Source organism: Plectrocnemia conspersa, unplaced genomic scaffold (genome assembly GCF_051122295.1).
Source record: "Plectrocnemia conspersa isolate PC_06_02 unplaced genomic scaffold, ASM5112229v1 ptg000006l, whole genome shotgun sequence".
Classification (NCBI taxonomy): Eukaryota; Metazoa; Arthropoda; class Insecta; order Trichoptera; family Polycentropodidae; genus Plectrocnemia; species Plectrocnemia conspersa.
In genome coordinates, this window is record NW_028277170.1 from 4,979,646 (window position 1) to 4,999,729 (window position 20,084).

Consider the following 20,084-nt stretch of genomic DNA (forward strand, 5'->3'; position numbering starts at 1 on the left):
CAGTTTCTTCGTACTACACTTTTTCGATAATTTCTTTTAGTTTTTATACATCAGATGGTTTGTGCACTATAATTTTCTTCATTATTATTTTCCAAAGATTTTAAGTAGGGTTTAAATCAACGCTCTTCTTGGGCAAGTCCAATGATTTAATTCCGCATTTTATCTTATAATCTGAAATCTTTTAATAAATAATTAGTTTTGTTTTAATTTTTAATCGCATTTCCAAGATATTGCTTTAATTGATTTAACAATAATATAAGTGACTATTTTTACATAAAGATTGGGTGCAGATTTAGTACAAATTTGGGTACAGGTGCTCTTCTATCGAAGGGATAAAAAAAATCAGAATGATTTTGTAATCCGCGTCTTTACCCTTCCATTGAAAAGCATCTCTAGATCATTTGGCACAGTTTGGTGGATAAAATAATCACTGAATTATTCACTTTTTGGCTAATATATCGATAATTTATATGTGTATATTTATTAGTGGGTCACTCAAAATATTCAAACGGGTAACTTAACTATCCGCGGATCATACTGACCACAGTTTTCGGTGAAAATCTTGTACATATTTTTATCACATTAATTCGATTATATCCTACTATGCGCGCTGTAGCGTACGTAGCGCGTTCCGCAGCAGCTCAGTCTTCGTCGGAGCTTCGCTCGGCTACGACGTTGCCACGACGAGCTACGGTCTACGCGAGTGTTCGTCCGTCTCTCTTCCGCGCTTCCCCGCGCTACGCAAGCGCGCCGGTTCGCAACGTTACACCGTCAGTGCTTCGCGAACCATTGCCAGGGGGCTACGTCGCTCGAGTAGCGCTACGCCGCTACGAGCCTACGCGTAAGCCCGGCCATGACTGCGTTTGTGTTTCTGCTGGCTGTGGCCTCTTCCATAGCCATGCTGGGTCATGGACAGATGACTAGCGGCGAGAAGATTGCTCTGGGTGAGTCAAAAAAATATATAGTAAATATGATAATATTGTCTTGCCCCAAATGTAAACAATGTGCACACGCTTTGGTTAAAAAATTATATTATTTGATTGTGTTTAATGAAAAATGTGCTTGAATTAATATAAAAATAACGAAAAAAACAAATGACTTTTTAACATAAATTCGTGAAACAAAACAAGTGAAATATTAAATTTTCAATAATTGCGATTTGAATTCAATAATAATATTATTATAATAACTTAAATTAAATATATTTTTTTAAATAAGTACGTATTTAAATTTGTTTTAAATCTGATTTTATCGATATAAAAAATATGACTATTAATATAAATTGCATAACTTATAATTTTTTGTATCTAACCACATAATAAATAAGAATACCTAATATATATAACTTATTTTTTTTAATTTATAGCTTTTTGCGATCTATTTAAATAATTTTACAATTAAATTATTTTGCCAGAATAACAGTTCTTACATTTATTATTATTAGTATCTGAATTAATAGCACATTTTCAAAGCACAAGATTATATTATTAATAACGTACTACAAAAATAAACCGTAAACATAGCTTTGAAATATATTTAAATTAATTTATTTATTGCATTCTAAGAATATATTTCTCATTTCATTAAAAAAATATAATTTTATATTATTTTTATTTATCAAACGAGGAATTCTGAAGTTTGCAATAATTCAACGAATTTATTGAAATATAAAACATATGTAATTGGTTCAATAATTAAACAAAATTGTTTGAGTATAATTACAAAAAATAAATTAAGAAATGATTGATCCTTGAAAAAATATTACCACAATCTTATGGAGTATAGTTTGAATGGTTTTACTGTTTGTAATCCTTTTATTTAGAATTATTTCAATATTTGTTGTTTGTAAATAAACGTATAATAATCACATGTTCATATAATACGTAGGTAGCATAAATACTTTTTAAAATAACCGTTCTCAACAATATATTTATCTTTGATATTATTATCCTTTTAAACGTCACAAGCAGCAGTTTTTATTATTATTTATATTCAAACTTATTGTTGTGTATTATATAATGCGATTTTTATCATGTTCTTTAATTTCCATTAAAATTATTTTAATAAATATGTTTTTTGTCTGATATTTAAATGCAAAAATACTACATTTTAACGTTAAAATAAAACGTTTGTGTCAAATGGAGCAATGTTTTTTGTTGTGGGGCATTTATTTTGTTAAAAAATCCATTTATCGAAAACATTTTGTGATATTGCAAACCTGTCTTTCAATAAAATACTAAATTTCAACATGACGTGTGCTCATGTGCTTATGGGTACTATTAAGTGTATAAACTTATTTTAATTCATTATTTTCTAATCCTCCTGCGCGAAATAAGTAATATGTCGTGCAAACATTATTACCAACAATCATATAAAAAAGTAGAATCAAACCAAATTTAAAGATTTGAACGAATTTTGGAATATAAAGAAATGATGTATTAGTCGTACTTTTAAGCTAGTAATGAAATTTCTCTGCTCATAGAAAAGCTAATAAAAAATATACTAAGGAGTAGGAATAAATTAATCTAGCCAAATCAGTTTTTCTCAGTAAATTCACATAGATGTAGTAAAATACCATTAAGCATTGGCAATGCTAGTAAAATAATAGGTGAGATGGCTATCGATGTAAAAACACAACTAATTGTAAAGTTAGAAGCATGAAAATTTTTAATACAGATAAATAAATCAATTTTGAGAAAGAGTCAGGCTTATTATTGTTAGAAACATTTACAATTAACTAAATAAATAAAATTAATTTACATAGGACTTAAATACTAATGAAAAATATATCATAATGTGCTGCATATAATTCTTCTATTAATAAAATTAATAAATATATGTATATTATGTTATTCACAGAAAAAAACCGGCCTAAATAAGATAATAAATTAAATTAATAAAAGCAAATGTTAAATATGAACGTCTGTTCAAACATTTTCTTGCACACTAAATACTTTTTCTTTATATTAAAATAAAATAGTTTTCGAAGGGGAATAGTCTAAAAAAAATTATAGAACAATTTTATATTCTTAGTGAGTTTTTGAATGACAAGCTCGAAATGACATTGTTAAATTTATTTGTAAGTTATTATAAGTTAGACATCTTCCAAAAAATATATATGTAAGGAGCAAATAAGACCCATATTGAAAATATTTCTTTATTGTACTTCTTGAATTGCATGAAAAAATTGGGCTATTTTATTGGTGTTTTACTGATTCTGCTATATTTCTTATTGTGGATAATTTGAATAAAATGGCTTGTGTCTGAAATAACAGATTTTTAGATTCAAAAGAAATTCTTTTACCTTCTTGGATAAAAATACCAAATTTGGTGGATATAACTGATGTGGTTTTGCTGTAACAAGAATAAGTCTTATAAATGTAAAATATTTTAATGACGTGACTTTGTGTCAAAACAGCTGCAAAATGTCTAATTATTACAAGCTTAGCAAGAAAATTATTGTTTCTATTCCCTGTGCCATATTTAGTTAAATGCGGCTTTAGAACTGTAGATGATTTGTTATTGAAAAACTAAATCGTCTGGATATCATTATTTTTGAGTACAAAATACCAAATTAATGCCATACTCAAAAACTTTTTGCAGCACATATCAAGCTCAATGATCGCACTAATTTAAGTGTTACTTGAGTTGTACATGTAACATAACATACATATTTACTTGTAAACCAACTTAGATGAGTTCATCAATTTTTATATAAATGTTGATCATTAGTTTAAAGTTGCTTTTAATTGATGAATTGACGAGACGTATAAATATAAATATTTAATAACATAGAAATTAATAATATGCATAGATATTAGAATAGAGTATTTGCAAAGAGGTTTGTTTAAAAATAAACCTCTATAAATCAACATTCTCAATACATTAATAAATAGCGCAAATAAATATTAAGGTTATATCTTAGGTTATGTAGTTAATTACATTAAAAATAGAGCTACTTGTAAAAACAATATTGTTGAATATATTATTTATAAATAATTAATTAAATTATTTTTTTATATATATTTACTTACAAAAGATAAATACAAAATAGTTGTAATAATTATAATAAAATAAACAAAATCAGTTTTAACTAGAAAATAATGTTAAGGGACATATACATTTTTATTGGGGTAAAATATTTTGACTTATAAAATAAAAAAATAAAAATTAATATTTATGTTAGCATATGCACTTTAGTTATTATATTTTAGTATTTTTATAACTTTATTTATCACTTCATACTATTATGATTTAACAGTTTTTAATGACTTTTTTTTTCTTTCATTGCCGCTATGTTTTTATCACATTAGGATTTTAGGGATGCTTTTGTGGTTCACGGTCTAAAATGGCCGAGAAATACTAAACTAAAGTAAAAATACTTCATACAAAGTTAAATTGCTATGCATATTAATAAAAACTGTCATTTATATTGAATATTTATATGTAAAATATTTTTAATGCATATGTACATAAATATTTAAATTAAATTTTATCATATGAGTAATATAATTTCATCATCTGTGTATTTGTAATCTTATTTTATTACCTTAATAATACTAAAATTATTAAGTTATTAAAATAAGATTAATAATTAAAGTATCTAAGACTCTTATACATTCAAGAGCAATGAAAATAAAATCTAATAAAATTATTATTTTTTATGAACCTAATACACACAGACGGAGGTAAATAATTTCATAAAGCAGCGATTCTTTAAAACAAATTTTACTTTTTAATATTTTTAAGTACGTCCTACAGATTTTTTTTAATCAGCAAAGTTTCGGCCGTCTTAATTAAAGCAGCAACAAAATATCGACTCGCCCCTGATGTTAGTACATTTGTGAAGCACAATCGTACGTTTCTTAAAATTTTAGATGTAATAACGCGAAACACAGCGTTTCAACTTTATTGTATTTTTATATAATAAGTAAATTACACAGAACCCTTAAGCTTTATTTATTATTCATTTCGTTAAATAATGCTTCATCTTTAATTAATAAATTATTAAACGGCAAACGAATTTATATTTTTGTACATATATATTTAAAGAACGCTACCCTTTGAGTGGGCAAAAATGTACCACTTACAAGGTAACGTTAGATAGTACATTTAAGGAAATCGATAACGACTTTTTAAAAGGTTATTTGATTACTAATAAAGCAAAAGCTAGCACTACTTTGATACTAAATAGTGTAATTATTATCTATTTTAAATTAAATTTTAATTCATATTCTTTTAAATATTAGATTGATTTTCATATATTAAAAATGTGAGCTAGGCATTTAAAAGCAGCATTATCAAAACCCATTTAAATAAATATTTTATTATTTTTTTCAAAACCTTCTAAAACTCAAACAATATATATAGTTCGATTCAGGTTAAGTATTATAGATAAATATTTATTAGCTCTTTTATAAAGATGAATTAAAATAAATACCTATTTATGTATTTTTCTAATAAACATCCTGTATCGAATATTGTATTGTTACACACATCCACCTCCATTAAAGACCCGGAATAATTAAATATGTCGAAAATTGCACATTTTTTTGGTCTGTGTTTGCTCTGACGCTCTACGGTCGCGTTAACCCGTTTACTGCCGTTATGCCAACAAACGAAAAGAATTTAATTATCGCATAAAACTGCCAGAGAATCCGGAGCATAATTTAATGTATGCTTTATATTTGAACCATTTCGCATTTAGACCGAAGCTGTTTATAAAGCATTTTATACAATACTAGCTCTGTTACTCAGCTTTGTTTTAAAAAATAATAAAAATTAATAAAATGAGTCATCCAAAATAAATGTCGTTTTTCAATGCAACAAAAAAAATCTCCTCAAAATGTTAATTTTCATTTTAATTATTCAGAACGTAATTTACTCTTAAAAATATTACCTTTTCCTTCCTCTCGGACAATTTTTTGCTTCCATTGCCATATCATGCTGAAGGATTTGATTCAAAATGTTTATATAGCCCATATTTTTTTCGTCTATGAAATGTTCAATCGGTCAAATAAATAGTATTTTGCAATCTCAACATACACACATTTTTTTTACAGTAAACTTGGGCTTCGAGGTACGAGTATGTTTTGCTATTTGACCTTTAAATAACCCCCATATTATTTTTTGTTATCAATTGATAAAAAAGGCGACTCAGCTTTAAGATCCAGAAGTTCTTAGGATATGCGGATACACGCTGACTTGTTTTCTTCGCGCAATTCACGTGTAACATTGCCTCCAAGCCTTTTCAATCTTCATACTTTTTCTATACACTGTTAAATCAGACTGGTTTAGTTTCTCGGCCAGCTGATAAATAGTTTGAGTAAGTTTAGCTTCCATTTCTACAGTAAAGACAACATTGCTGGTCTCTTACATTAAGAACTATTCTTGCTATCATAATTTACTGTTAATTTTTTTAACAAATACGTACTATATAAAATGTTTTAGTGAGCTTAGTTGCTAAATTTGTTTTGAGAAATGAATATAATTTGCAAATTGTTTAATTGGTAAAAATTTTACCATTGTATATTTTGGGGCTCTTTTTTTAAATAATGGAATATGGAGAAAACGTGCCACAAAGTTCTACTGACGTATAAAAAAGACACTCATTTCCAAATTACCTATTACAGTAGTATTATTATAAAATGTATTCAAACAGAAATCTTTTTATTGAATTTGTATTCATGCAATTTTAATAGTTATTTAATATCAACAGCGCATTTAAATACGAAAAAGAGAATTATTACAATAAGTATTTTTTTACAAAAGACGTTTTGTAAGTAATTGGAATTTATTGTTCGCTCATACTGCTATTTTATATATTTTCGCAAAGAGCATAATAGCTATGATGGTAATAAAAAATCGCAATATAACAAATAATAATAGCGAATTTTTGCGATCTGAAGCAAAAGCTTCTGAGATCGTTACGGAAAAGCTCTGTGATAAAAAAATTGAATTATTATGCTAATAATATATCTAGGCAAAAATATGCATCATAAATTTTGCATTTATTTATTAGTTTAACTTTTATAAAAAAAAACATATTTGGATAAGGCACGAATATTGATCTAAAAAAAACATCGTTATAATCATTACTTTTTATTTCTTAATAAATATAAATCATAGAAAAACGCTAAATAAGTAGGAACAGTGCAATTGTATTATGAATAATACAAAGCTCGTTTCAGAAGGAAACGTCTAGTAATGTTTACATCCGGTAGAATATATTCGGATCGCTGTTAATGTATTTTATCAAATATTCACATAATTTAATATCCTGCTGCAGTTTTGAAACAGTTTAAATTAATTCTATTTTGCAAACAATGAAATGTCTAAGGCAGCATGATTAATCAATTTTTTTATTTTAAAATACATACATATTTATTACTAATACAGACTAAAAGTTTAAATGCTTATATTGAATTGATACTTTATTTTTATTTAAAACAGGCAAACTACGTAAAGGGTCATTCGTGTTCGATGTCCGATGCATGAAACACTTCATCAGTTGTCATCCTTGTTTATAAGCATAAGTTTCGTAACTAAGACATCTTCTTTTTTTACTTTCAAGTTCAAGTCCAAACTAGGCCCTCTGATCTGCACGTATTTATAAATGACATAAATTCAACTTATTTTGTGTATTCAGATGATTTAAATGCATTCGATCTGTTGTATAACCCTTTTCTCTACAGAGTGATTTAAATTCTTTATGAAGATGGGCTTTCATCAAACGTCTGCTAATTATTGTCAGAAAGTGCCATACTGTGTCATTTTCTTGATACCGTTTGCCAAGGCTAGAGAAACTTTTGAGAAGAAGTATAGGTTCTATTTAGACATAAATGACGTCTGCGATAATTCTTATAAAATGTTCAGCTTTTTATGAGAAACGCATTTCACTTTGACAATCGTTCTCGATGAGTTGGCTTCATTCTGGAATCATAATTTAAAAACCGTAAATAATCAAATACTCCTTTTTAATAAAAAAAAAGTTAAGGTAACATTCTTACGATACCTTTATAAATTGAAATCTTTTACTGTCGTAGTTACCAATACTAGATATCAGTGGGTTAATAGGTTCTCGCAAAATGATTTTATAATATTTATCCGTGAGATAATACCAATGTTATATTAGTGTTGGAATTCTATTTTATGTAGCTTTTTAAGATTCGTATAAGATAGAGTGCTATAAATTATTTTTATTGCTTTATTTTTTATTTTTAGTAGTTTATAAAAATTAGTTTTACTCGTGTTGTTCCAAACCGGGTCTAATTAATTATTTATAATGAAAAATTTTAATTCTAGTTGTTAGCGCGCTTTTTCTATAAAATATTAGAGCAGAGATAGCAGTAAGTCCTTTTCATAGAAGTTCTTTTACGTGTTTGTAAATTTGAGTCTAGGTGAATGCCCAGGTATTTAACACTCTTTCTCAATACTATGGGAGGGCCTTCCTCGCTTTTGAAAAGTAGGGGTAAACGTCGGCGGGTTGTAAAAATAATGGCTTCGGTTTTGTTTTCATTTAATTTGATTTTATATTTTTCAAAGTAAATATTTAAGTTTTTCAGTTTTTTTTTAATCTAGTTGAAGTGGAAACTGGTTAGTATAGCTGTATCGTCAGCATACATTTAAAGATGGGTGTTTTTAAGGATTTGTGTACAGTATGAATAGAAACAGTCCGACAAAACTTTCCTGGAGTACTCCAGCTTGTATTATTGCCACACAGTATCGAAAGCTTCTCCACATCTATCATTATTAAGCCTGTATGTTTTTTCATATTGTAGTTGGCAGATATGTGTTCAGTAAGTCTATTTATTTGATGAGTGGTCGAGTGCTTTTCGCGGAAACCAAACTGTTTATTTATTAGTTTTCTATTATGCGATTCTTTATGCCTTATCAATATTATGTTTTCAAAAATTTTACTAATTGATGAAAGTAAACTTATCAGGCGATAATTAGTCATTGTCTTGTTTTTTTGATGGGATGAATTTTTGCGGTTTTCCAGATCGCGGGGAAGTACCCAAAAGAAAGGCACGCAGTAAAAATGTTTGATAAGAATTGAAAACACTTAAATGAAAGTTATTTCACGAAAATGATATTTAGTGATATTTAAAATTTTTAATAGAGTAAAATCGGTAATTTAATTTACGTTTAAAACTGATTTTAATTTTTTTTAATTGCACTCCTAACTCTCTTTTCCGTGTTTGTGTGACTGATGTCGCACACATGATGTGACAAAAGCGCTCGCCAACAAATCCGCTTTATTCTGGGTAGAATTGGCTATGCTGTTCCCAGTTTTTAACAGAGGAATTTCTGAATGTTTATTTTTAAACGATTTCGTTATTTTCCAAGAAGTTTAATTTTCGTTATTTTCCAAAATTATACGTAAAGTGCAATTTTTTAAATTTTAGTGTCCAGTCGTTTTTTTTTATTATTTTTATTTGAATGCGAATTTTTATTACTGTTTTGAGATGCGCTTTTTTGCAATATTTTTCGTATTTTATTTTTAAATTTAACAAATTATAGTATTTTCAGTGTATGTACGATTTTATTTAATATATATTTACCCGTACGGACATAGACAATTTTTGCTTGCTGGATTACGGATAAAATGTAATTCATATCGTCTTCTTTTATATTAGACAATTTTATTGCATTGACGGAATGCGTATTGTAATACTATTTTGAAAACCCTTCCAATCAGCTATTGCATAATTAAATGTGATCTAAGAGATTACTTCGACTTCACCCTCCAGCTTAAAAACACCGGAAGGTAATCCGGAAACAGAACCCTAGATACAGTGCATTTTTTTTTATATTCGAGAGTTACCCTTATTGAGTTGGCGGCGTCGTATTATTGGTCGGGTGATGCATTGGTGAGTTTGGAAAGTATACTATTGTTTCGGTATTATTTACTTAATTAAAAACTGTCGTCTAGGATCGATTCGATCCAGATAAATTCCAATGCGAGTGCCTGGCATTAAGTTTCCGGTTGGTATGACTGAATTCTCAATTCAATACACAGCATCGATATCACTCCGAAACAACTCATCTCCGGGAGAATTATACCCGGCGGTATAATTCTCCCGGAGATGAGTTCTTTCGGAGTGATCTCAATGATCATTATTATTTTATTTTTATTTTTAATTTGTATCGCTACGGTTTCTAGGTTAATTGCATTAGGCAAATACGCGCGTGCCTAATAGATTTTCTTAACAAGTAACCGAAAAAATAAATAAATATTCCTATTAAAAAAAAATAGTTTTTTGGTGGACAAACAGTCTTTGGAAATCCCCCAATATTATTTGTAAATATATTAAATTAATTTAATGGCATGTTTTAAAAGTAGCCTAAAGCAACTTAATTAAATTGTTCATGTTTTTCATACAAAAATGTTAAACTTTGCATAAAAGTCACGTATTACTGTTATTCAATGCATTCCCTTTAATATTTTCAATATGTGAACGCACAGCCAATGCATTATTCATGTATCCTTGGCGCGTTGAACAATACAACGATATTTATATACCATTTTTCTCCATGGAAGGGATACATATGTATGGGTAATATCATCATTATTATCATTATTATTATTGTTGTGATATATAATATAATAATACAGACGCGAACCGAGAAGGAAGAATAAGGCGAGTGTGTGTGCGAATCCTTTCTCGATGCGTTGTTATTATTATGAAAGAAGGATTGTCAAGGGATAATGTACCATTGTGTCATATCAAAAGATTTTTTTCTGAATTGAGTGAGAGTGAGAAAAGATAAAAGTGTTAGTGTGTGTAATGTATGAATAATTCTGGATATAATATATAAATAATGGTAATACAATAAGTTATCTGTCTTATTGATTCGTCTGAAATTCGATACTTTTGGGCCATTATTAATAGGGTTGAGGAATAGAGACATACAATACCTGATCATAATTTAATACCACAGTCGAAATGATTACATCTCAAGAAATAAGATATGTATTAATATCTTCTTGATATTTTCCTATAACTAGATATACTTAGCGTATTACATAATTTAAAAAAATTATGTTTTATTAAATACACGATATAAATTAAACTCTTAGAATACGATCGATTTTTTTATGGGGTACTAGATGGTCGAATCACATTCTAAGATCCTTGAAACTAGTAAATAATCATATAAAAACTAAAAATAACATTGCCAAAAAAAATGCAGCTGACACTTTTTTTATATTTTGTACGAACTAACGAAAAAAATATTCTACAATTCTAAATATAAAAAAAATATTTTAAACGCAAAATTGTAAGATCCATATTAAATTAAATTTAGTGTTTTTTCAAATACATATTCGATCTAGCTCGATTTTATTTTAACTATTTATTTACGAAACTAAAAGGTCTTGGAAAACCTTATCTGTTTTAATTAATCAGATTTTTAATTATAAAATATTCACTAATTCTGCTCCTTCAGACACAATATAAATTAGAACAAAGTTTCATTTGGGATATAAGCCCAGGTCTATCAGGTATTTGTAACTGACAAATACCACTTATATTATTAAATACGTCACAACAGTGTGAATAAGTAGCAATAGACTAAGTTAATAAGTGCATATAAAAAAGTAGATATTGACTACTATAATTAAAGTATGAGAATCGGTGACATCTATATAATAAATTATAAATCATTGTGTTTATATTTTATTATTTAAAAAGTAAACGTTTAAGATTACTACCCTAGTGTACTCTAGTAACAGTTAAATAGTTAGCAAACCATTTGATACGATCAGATCTAATACATATAAAATTTTAAATATTAAATAAAAACATAATTGTTTTAATACGACATAATAAAGACCATTTAATTTTTATATCGTCTTTATAAATGCAATATACATTAGTTGACTTTGAAAATAAAGATGGTAAAAACTGTCTAATAATTAAATTGTTCTATTAAGCTAGCTTTTAAACTCTGCATTTTTATCTAGGTAAGAATATATTAAAATGCATTCATAAAGTTTGTCATAAGCTAATTCTTCAGAAGTTAAATCACTTCGGATTCTGGAATGGTTTTGTTAGCTTTTATTTAAGTTACTAAAGTTTTCACCATCAGAATGTAAGCTATTGCAATTGTCGCTTCGTACCAGAGATTTAATCTGGATCTTCTGTTTTTTTTTATAATAATTAATGACATATATACATGCAAAAAATAATAATTTTAGAATATTTATATAATGCTGATGACCTGAATGTGTTTCAGAGTATACGCACAAATTCGGGTTCACTCTCTTTACAGAACGACCTGGACTTACTCAAGGTGGTCGATTGACAATCGAATACATTTCAGCATCGGTAATTGTTACGTTGCACATTGCCTAGATCACCGTGCTTAGCGGAATTCTCTTATATTTTAGGCAGAGGTAATTTAAGCATATTTATACTTGTGTCTATGACTTGAAAGTTTTATTCGAAAAGTGATGGGGATTTTGTATGTTCATTGCCAAAAAATTTCATTGGGCGTCGAGAATGCTCGGTTTCGTTATGCGGAACGCGTCACTTAAATAATTTGTTACGGTATAAACAACTTTCAATAATTTAATGCGTTACGTACTAGCGTAATGTAGGTATTAAATTTACAATTTTTCAGTTAAATATTACAACATTTTAGGTTTTTTTCCATCCATAAAAACATCAGTTTTCAGCTACATTTTGAAACATTTTCATTAAAGATATGCGTCACAATAAGATGCAGAATTCTCATGATCGGAAGTTCTGTTTATATTTTTCTAATCCTCAATCCCTCGATTTTGATTACATATAGCATTAGATAAAATCTGATTTTCCGCTTTTAACAAAAATAATGCATTGAAAAGACAATAGATTATTTAAAAAAATAAGGCAATTGCGATGAATTCGTTATTTATTTAAACAATTTTTTTTTAAAATCATTCCTTTGAAATTTTTTTCTATCCTCCGATGCAACTTTTTTAAAATATGCGCCTTTTCCTTGTTTCAGTCTTTGTTTAATTATAATGATTTATACCATCGGTGATCGTTGAAATTTAAAGATATCTTTAAAATTTTCTTGCATTTCAATTTAGTTTATAACTATTCTTTAAATTCTATATCTACTCGAGTCTCGACTGGTGAAGTATTTAATCATGTAAATTATTTAAAGTATTCGCTAGCCGATTTCGTAATTGTGTTGCACTGTTTTGAGTCGTTTTATTTGTCAGTTTTCTCCTTATTTTATATTTTTACTGAATTTTAGTGATAACATTAGTTCTTCTAAAAAAATAACAAATGGTATCGATATAAAAATAAAAATGAATGTTTTAACTATAATTAGATTTTAATATTATTTTTCATATAAATAAACTTGAAATCTTCGACATTATACTTTAAATAGGTCAACAACAACAGCAAGGTGGCCTTCGCGTCACTCTCGCATTAAAAAAACAAACAACTTGCATTAAAATAATTCGAATTGAAGATAAATATTTTAAAAATAGACAAAGAGGTGAATGACATTTGTTATTTTTAATGAAGTATAACCTTGAATTGTCTGGATGCATCTAGAAATATTTAAAAACACACCAGTAGGTATGCGACCTCGGTCGTAAACGGTCGAATAAATTGTTTTGTTACATTTTTCTCGAATAAGTGTTCTCGTTCATATTTTTTTATAATAATATCCGTTTCGATGTTTTTAATTATAAAGTGATAGTGTAATTCAACGTATGTGCTAAAATTAAGCAGTGTATAATTCAAATTAGTGTTAATAATATTGTTACTATGCAAGGCACCGTTGCACCAGTATTTTTCCATGGCGTGCAACGGACGCGACGCGTCCCTACCCCCGCGGGACTCGCGGGGGTAGGGACAAACGTCGAAAGCGCGAGACCGCGAGGATATTTGCAAATCTAGGCATCATGCTATTGACAAGGTAATGTCTTTCTAATTTTATGAGTCATATAGTTAATCCTTTGCGCTTGTAACTCGACAATTGGTCGACATCGAATTCCAAGCGTTGCACTCGTACGTCGATGAAACTTGAAATGCATTTATTGGCTTTGTATTGGAGCTAGTTTTGCCAATTTTAATTTATTAATGGTCAAAAAACTTCCGGTAAACACATTTTAGTAATATTCAATTTTTAACTTATGCAAATAACTCAATAATAAGTTTATTGTAAAATTTTTAATCGGAATATGGTCGTTTCGTGTGGTGTTAAGACCAATAATATCGAAGGGTATCTATATTTTGATGATATATTTTGATATATGCTCTAATTGTGCATAATTATTACTTAATATTGTGTGTCTGTTATCAAATAAAAACGATTTTAGTATGACGGAAAAAAAGAGCGAGATGCAAGCAGAGCTTGCTATTTCGCTCACACTATTCAAATCAGCGATTGACAACTATCGACAACTCAAATAATAATATTATTCTCTATTTATTTATTTATAAATACATACATCGATTTATTTTTACAAATTATTCATATAAATAAGAATGACGATATAATAATGTTATTACTGTGACAGTAATAGTAGTAGGAACGATATCTAACCACTTAAAACAAGATGGATTATGCTTATTTTAATCTTAAATATTATGACAATTATTTGGTATGGTGCGCTAAGTAAATATTGTTAACCTAATATAATCCCTCTGCATCAAGAGATCCATTTACCCGAAACTATAAAATAATGAATCGATTTATAAAAACACTAATCAATTTACTAAGGGAGATTAGTTTAATAATATTATTTGTAAGCTAATGAAAATATTGTTTCTAAAAAAAGTTTATATATGGTCCCCTTTTAAAATTGTAAATTCTACAATTTTTTTTTTATAGTTTTCATTTTAATTTTTAATTTCATTTACTTTATACACTTTCTGGATTGATAGTGCAGCAAGAGCATTTAGTATGCTAAGACTATTTCTACTAATATTAAATCTTGTACAAGTTTCAAGTTTTAGAATAATCTTTTAATGTAATCATTTTTTATGATAAATTTAATTCTTTTTTTAAAAACTGTTTTAATAAATTCCTAAATATTTTGGTATGTCCAAATATGGTTTTAATTTCAAATATCATTAGGGAATAACAGTATTTTTATATTTCCAAGATATCGGGTTTTCTAATAAGAAATTAAAAATTTTTTCTTCCACTGAAATTAATGTATAATTGTCAATTGGAGTTTGGCAAGTCTTTTTAGGAAATTTGATCTTTTCATTGAGCATTGTTTTAAAATGTTGTAGTGCTTGTTTTGCAAAAAAATTAATTATTCGATTTTAGTGATTATTTTTAATATTTTTTCTAAAAACCACAAGATTTTATGTCTATCTTTATCTTCCAAATTATAATATCTAAAAATATTGGGGCGATATTCAAAGCTAGTTATAAATAAAAAGGGTATTTTGTCAAATATTGTAAATCTTACAGTATTATTTATAGTAATCTTAATCTCACTGATGTATATCGTATGTATGGAAATGGGGAGCCATACTTTCGTATGTACGTAATGATTAATAAATAATAATGTTTTCATTTACTAATCATTTTAATCGTCATTATGCTTTGGCACATAAAATACTAATTTTACCACCTTTATTTTATGAATTTTAATTCTTTGTAAATTTCCCACTATTTACTTATATTTTATATTCCTAATTCCTAAAATATTCATTACTTGATATTCTCTAAGTATTTTTGCGCTCTTATGACGCGCTCTCTTTTTTAAAGCGCACATATGTCTCTTTGCGCATTTGACGCACGCTATTTTGTTACAGCGCTACTTTGGTAAACGCTCTTATGACGCAGCGCTTATAATGCAGCGCTCATTTGACGCACGCTCTTTTGACCGGCTGCCCTTGTTAATACTCCTGTTATGCGAACCACCATTCTGTGAGGGTGTATTGAATGTAAATCAAGAGCACGCTCAAAAAAATATATATTTATATAATAATTTTCTACAAATTTACCTTTTATAAAACTTCAGAAGTTGAAACGAAACACAGATAATCACTTCATGTTAATAATAATTGTACACTAGTTACTTTTGTTATACGGACTACCGATCGGTTGAGAAGGGCAAAAAAATATTTCCCCTGAAAATAAATTAATTTCATTTCATAATTTTATGGAAATTCATCTATATAGAAAAATCGGAAATCGAAACTAAACACAAAAAAATACACTCGACGGTACGCTTGTTACGCAAACCACCGATCAGCGAGGGTGGCAAAAGAAGAGTAAATAAAATTTTGCAAGGTTTTTGTTCTTAGAATTTGTGTATGAAAGGGATGGTTTTTAATTATATGTGTGTTCAAATGATTTTTAAATGAAAAAAATAAGGTTTCCGTTGTATTCACAGAAAAAGACGAAATGCGGATGGGTTTCAAATCAGTATAAGTAATCAAAAATAATAAAGTTCGATATTTATAAAAATATTTTTGTTCTTTAATTTACGATACTCTTAGCGGCTCGTTTGAATTATATATCGTAAAAATATTCGATATCTACTCAAACGTGTCGCTAAGCGAACTCACAAAAAATAGTTTATACTATAAATAAGCAGAAAATTTCGAATACATAAAAAATATCCAATCAATTGAATTTTTTAATTATTTTAAAAAGTCAAGGGGTTAAGGGAGATTAAGCGTTGAACTTATCATTTTTCCACGATTCTATAAAACTTTACTTTCGCTCTGGACTTTTATTAGAACTTTCATTTGTACTATTTTAGTTAGAATACTTACAGGCATACCTTAAAAATAAATAGTTGGATTCATTTTTATTATTCACACCTATGATTATTTCTACATGTACACACACACAATTTGCATTCGAATTTTCTCCAGTCTTCTAGTTCTTTCAAAAGGGCATTATGCGCGATAATACTGATTCCTTTTTCGCATTTAACGAACCGTGAGACAATGTTCTATTGTAGTTCCCCGCCAACACAATCGCCTCTATTAGGCGATAACTTTGGCGGAACGCTCCGTGAAAACTTTGCGCACAACCCCCAGGAACAAACTTGGTGAACAAATTACCGAGAAAAATCCATATTGCACTAACTACATATATACTATATGAAGCGCAACAAAAATTTTGCGTGTTTATTTGTGAAATTCTCATTTGGTTCACCTGGTCCGGACGCAAATTGAAATTATCATCCGTGGTTCTAAAAATTTCGCGCTCGTCGGTTTAATTCGCAAATGTGTGCTTAAAACATCTAAACATACATGTATGTTTACACAGAAGGTGACGAGAAATATGGTTCTAATAACACTAGATCATAGACCATCAATTTCTGCTATTATATATCGAGCAAATCAATACATGTATGTATTGATTTAAAAAAACACCAATTGCATAAAATCCTCAGCAGCATAATTGGCCTACCAACCTCTAGGGTTAATTTAATAGCTTATACTATGAGTGCTGCTATTAACTATAATGCAGCTTGTCGAAACTGGTGCTTCCGAGTAACACTAATCAGAGCTAGCGACATGCTTACCGCACGGCCCATATCCCATATCGCTTGTACAGTTTACCAGTCCCCGTTCGTTGGTTCGTCCGCATTACAAGCGGCCCATAAATACATACACACATACATACACACATGCGGAGCTCGAGGCGCATTTGTCAACCTTTGAAATTAGTGACAATAGAGCCGCACCAATACATTCGGCGCGCAACAAAGCCCGGCAGTGAATTTAGTGCCGCGGCTAAAGTGGATCGACGACCATAAAAATAGATGAAACCGTGTTTAGTCGAAGATCCAGCGTTAATAAATTAATCTCAGGCTACCGAAGCCATTGTTTCAACAACAATTGCCTCGGTGGTGTTTGTGTGTTCCGGGCTCGAGATATTCTCGCGAGAATAAGCTTCAGATTTTTGAATAGAAGCTAATATAGCGATTCGTTATGAAGACTCACTCCTTTGATTAGTGGTTTCTATATGTTGTAATATTTAAATTAAGCCATACATTTACTACTTCATCTTATCAAGCCAGGGAAGTGCAAAAAAGATTTTTTTTGTTACCCATGTTATAAATGAATGAAAGTATTTTTAGGAGTAGTTAAATGTAAGGAAGTTTGTCTAAATGCTTCGTATTGTTTGAAATACAAAATATTTATAAATAGTCAAATGGATAATTTGTCAATAATGTTGGCCACTCAAAATTCAATAATGGTCGAAACTTGATCTGCCTGTTTATTTAATCTGACTCTTTAGTACTTAAATATTTTAGTGAAATTCGCAAGCATAAAATTATATTAAACAATATAAAACAGCATAAACTTACCAATGAAGTATTTAGTTTGACTTTGAATGAATTAACAACTATCAGATAAGCTGACTAAACAAAGTTTAAAGAAATAGTTTTTATGTAATTGAAATGTAATAAAAAACAATGCAAAATCAAACGAAAAAATCAATACGTTACAAATTTCTACAGAACATAATTAACGGTGCTGGAATTTTAACAATAAAGGGGATATTGATATAAATATTTAATATATTGAAGTCATAATTGCCGTGGTATTCGAATGATTTGTGTTTGCTAATAAATAAAAACAGTGAAAAATGCGAGCGGTACTCGAATTATTTTTATTGTTAATTAATTGAAATATTAATAATAATGTCAATACTATTAATACAAGTATTGGCGGTTTTATTATATTATTACCGTTATTAAAATCCTAGTGATATTGCAATTACGATTTAAATTGCAGTTTCTTAAGGTAAATTGTTGATGTTATTGAAAAACTGAAACTCTGGTTGATTAGACATCTTTCTGAAATTTGCATTTATTACTTAACAAATATATTTAGAGTTAGCTTAACTCATGAATATTTCACAACAAATTGTAAAAGTCAAAAATATGTCTTTGTACTTTTATAAAGTTCAACTCGCTCATTTTTGTAGGGGGTGAACTAGAGTTTCGAGCGTAAAAAGTAAATTCTTATGGATATTGGATAAACTGTTTAAAATGGGCTTAATATATTTTAAGTAATATTCGTTGTATTAAAAACTATTTTTTCGTTATTTGCTTACCGTTTGAAAAATAAAAGATGGCAATGTTAATTTTTACTTAAAAGAAAGCTTTCGCCCTGTTTGGTTGCGTGTTTTCCTAAGCCGTTATTCGTCTTGTTAATTATTTATTTAGTTTTAATAATTTATTTACATTTTACAAATGCAAAAAACCGCAATTAATATAAAGGTCAAAGATCATAAACAGGGAACAGAAGAGTCAAGGATGTGGGACTTGAAGGCTACAAAGCTTTATAAATAAAAGTTTATAATGTGTGCTTTTGACTTTAAAACAATATGTGCTTTGTCGTTTTGTGCTTTAATTATATTTAAATTTTGAATTGTTTTTATTTATCAAATATTTGTGACTTGGCAAAATATTTTTATGATATGTTTCAAGTTATTATTTATATTCCCTAATCTATTGTATATGTTGCTCATTATGATGAAAATTTAAGTTAAGTATAGAAAATGTACTGTCATTTATTTAAGATGACTTGTTGTTAAAAAAAATACGTTTAGTTTAATACATTATGTATAATACTACTAAACTCATTTCTTTAAAGTTTGTCTGCATCTTCGAAATTGAACTTGACAACATTTTTTAAAGTTTTATGTCTTTGAATCACAATATATTTAAGACAGTAAGCACTTGTTCATATGGCTGTATCGTCAGTATATATCATTACACAATAAACTCATATTGTCTAAAAAACTTCTGCAAACTTAATAAGTATTTAGGGAAGCAACATAAATTTTATTAAACAACATACATACGATTGTATTAGACGAAATCCATAGCTTTAATTTTTTTTTTCACATATACATTTTTTTTGTAAATTTATCAGAGATTTATTTAAATGACACGCTAGAGTTTTACTTTTTTAAAACTATCTTTTACAATAATCATCATATCTTTTACAGCGGTAATTTGACCATGTGGTTATATCCTACTTGCCCAATTAATGTTTCTTCCGTTTATTATTGCTAGTAAAAAAGTTATTATAATTTTAAATTATTTCTTTTCGCAGATGACAATAAATTATTCCTTAAAA

At 28.2% G+C, this 20,084-nt stretch overlaps 1 protein-coding gene across 3 annotated transcripts in view; it reads left to right on the forward strand.

Moving 5' to 3' along the window:
• Positions 1–643: 643 nt before the first annotated feature.
• Positions 644–20,084, forward strand: part of LOC148234077 (glutamate receptor 1-like) — a 393,208-nt gene continuing 373,767 nt past the window's right edge. For 2 of the 3 annotated variants that reach the window (XM_088187823.1, XM_088187822.1), the window contains exon 1: positions 644–944. In XM_088187823.1, coding sequence (XP_088043949.1) covers positions 854–944 — 91 coding nt within the window. In that variant the 5' untranslated portion in view covers positions 644–853. Of the gene's footprint in view, positions 945–13,718; positions 13,927–20,084 lie in introns of those variants that run through there. The other variant, XM_088187824.1, reaches the window with a different exon arrangement.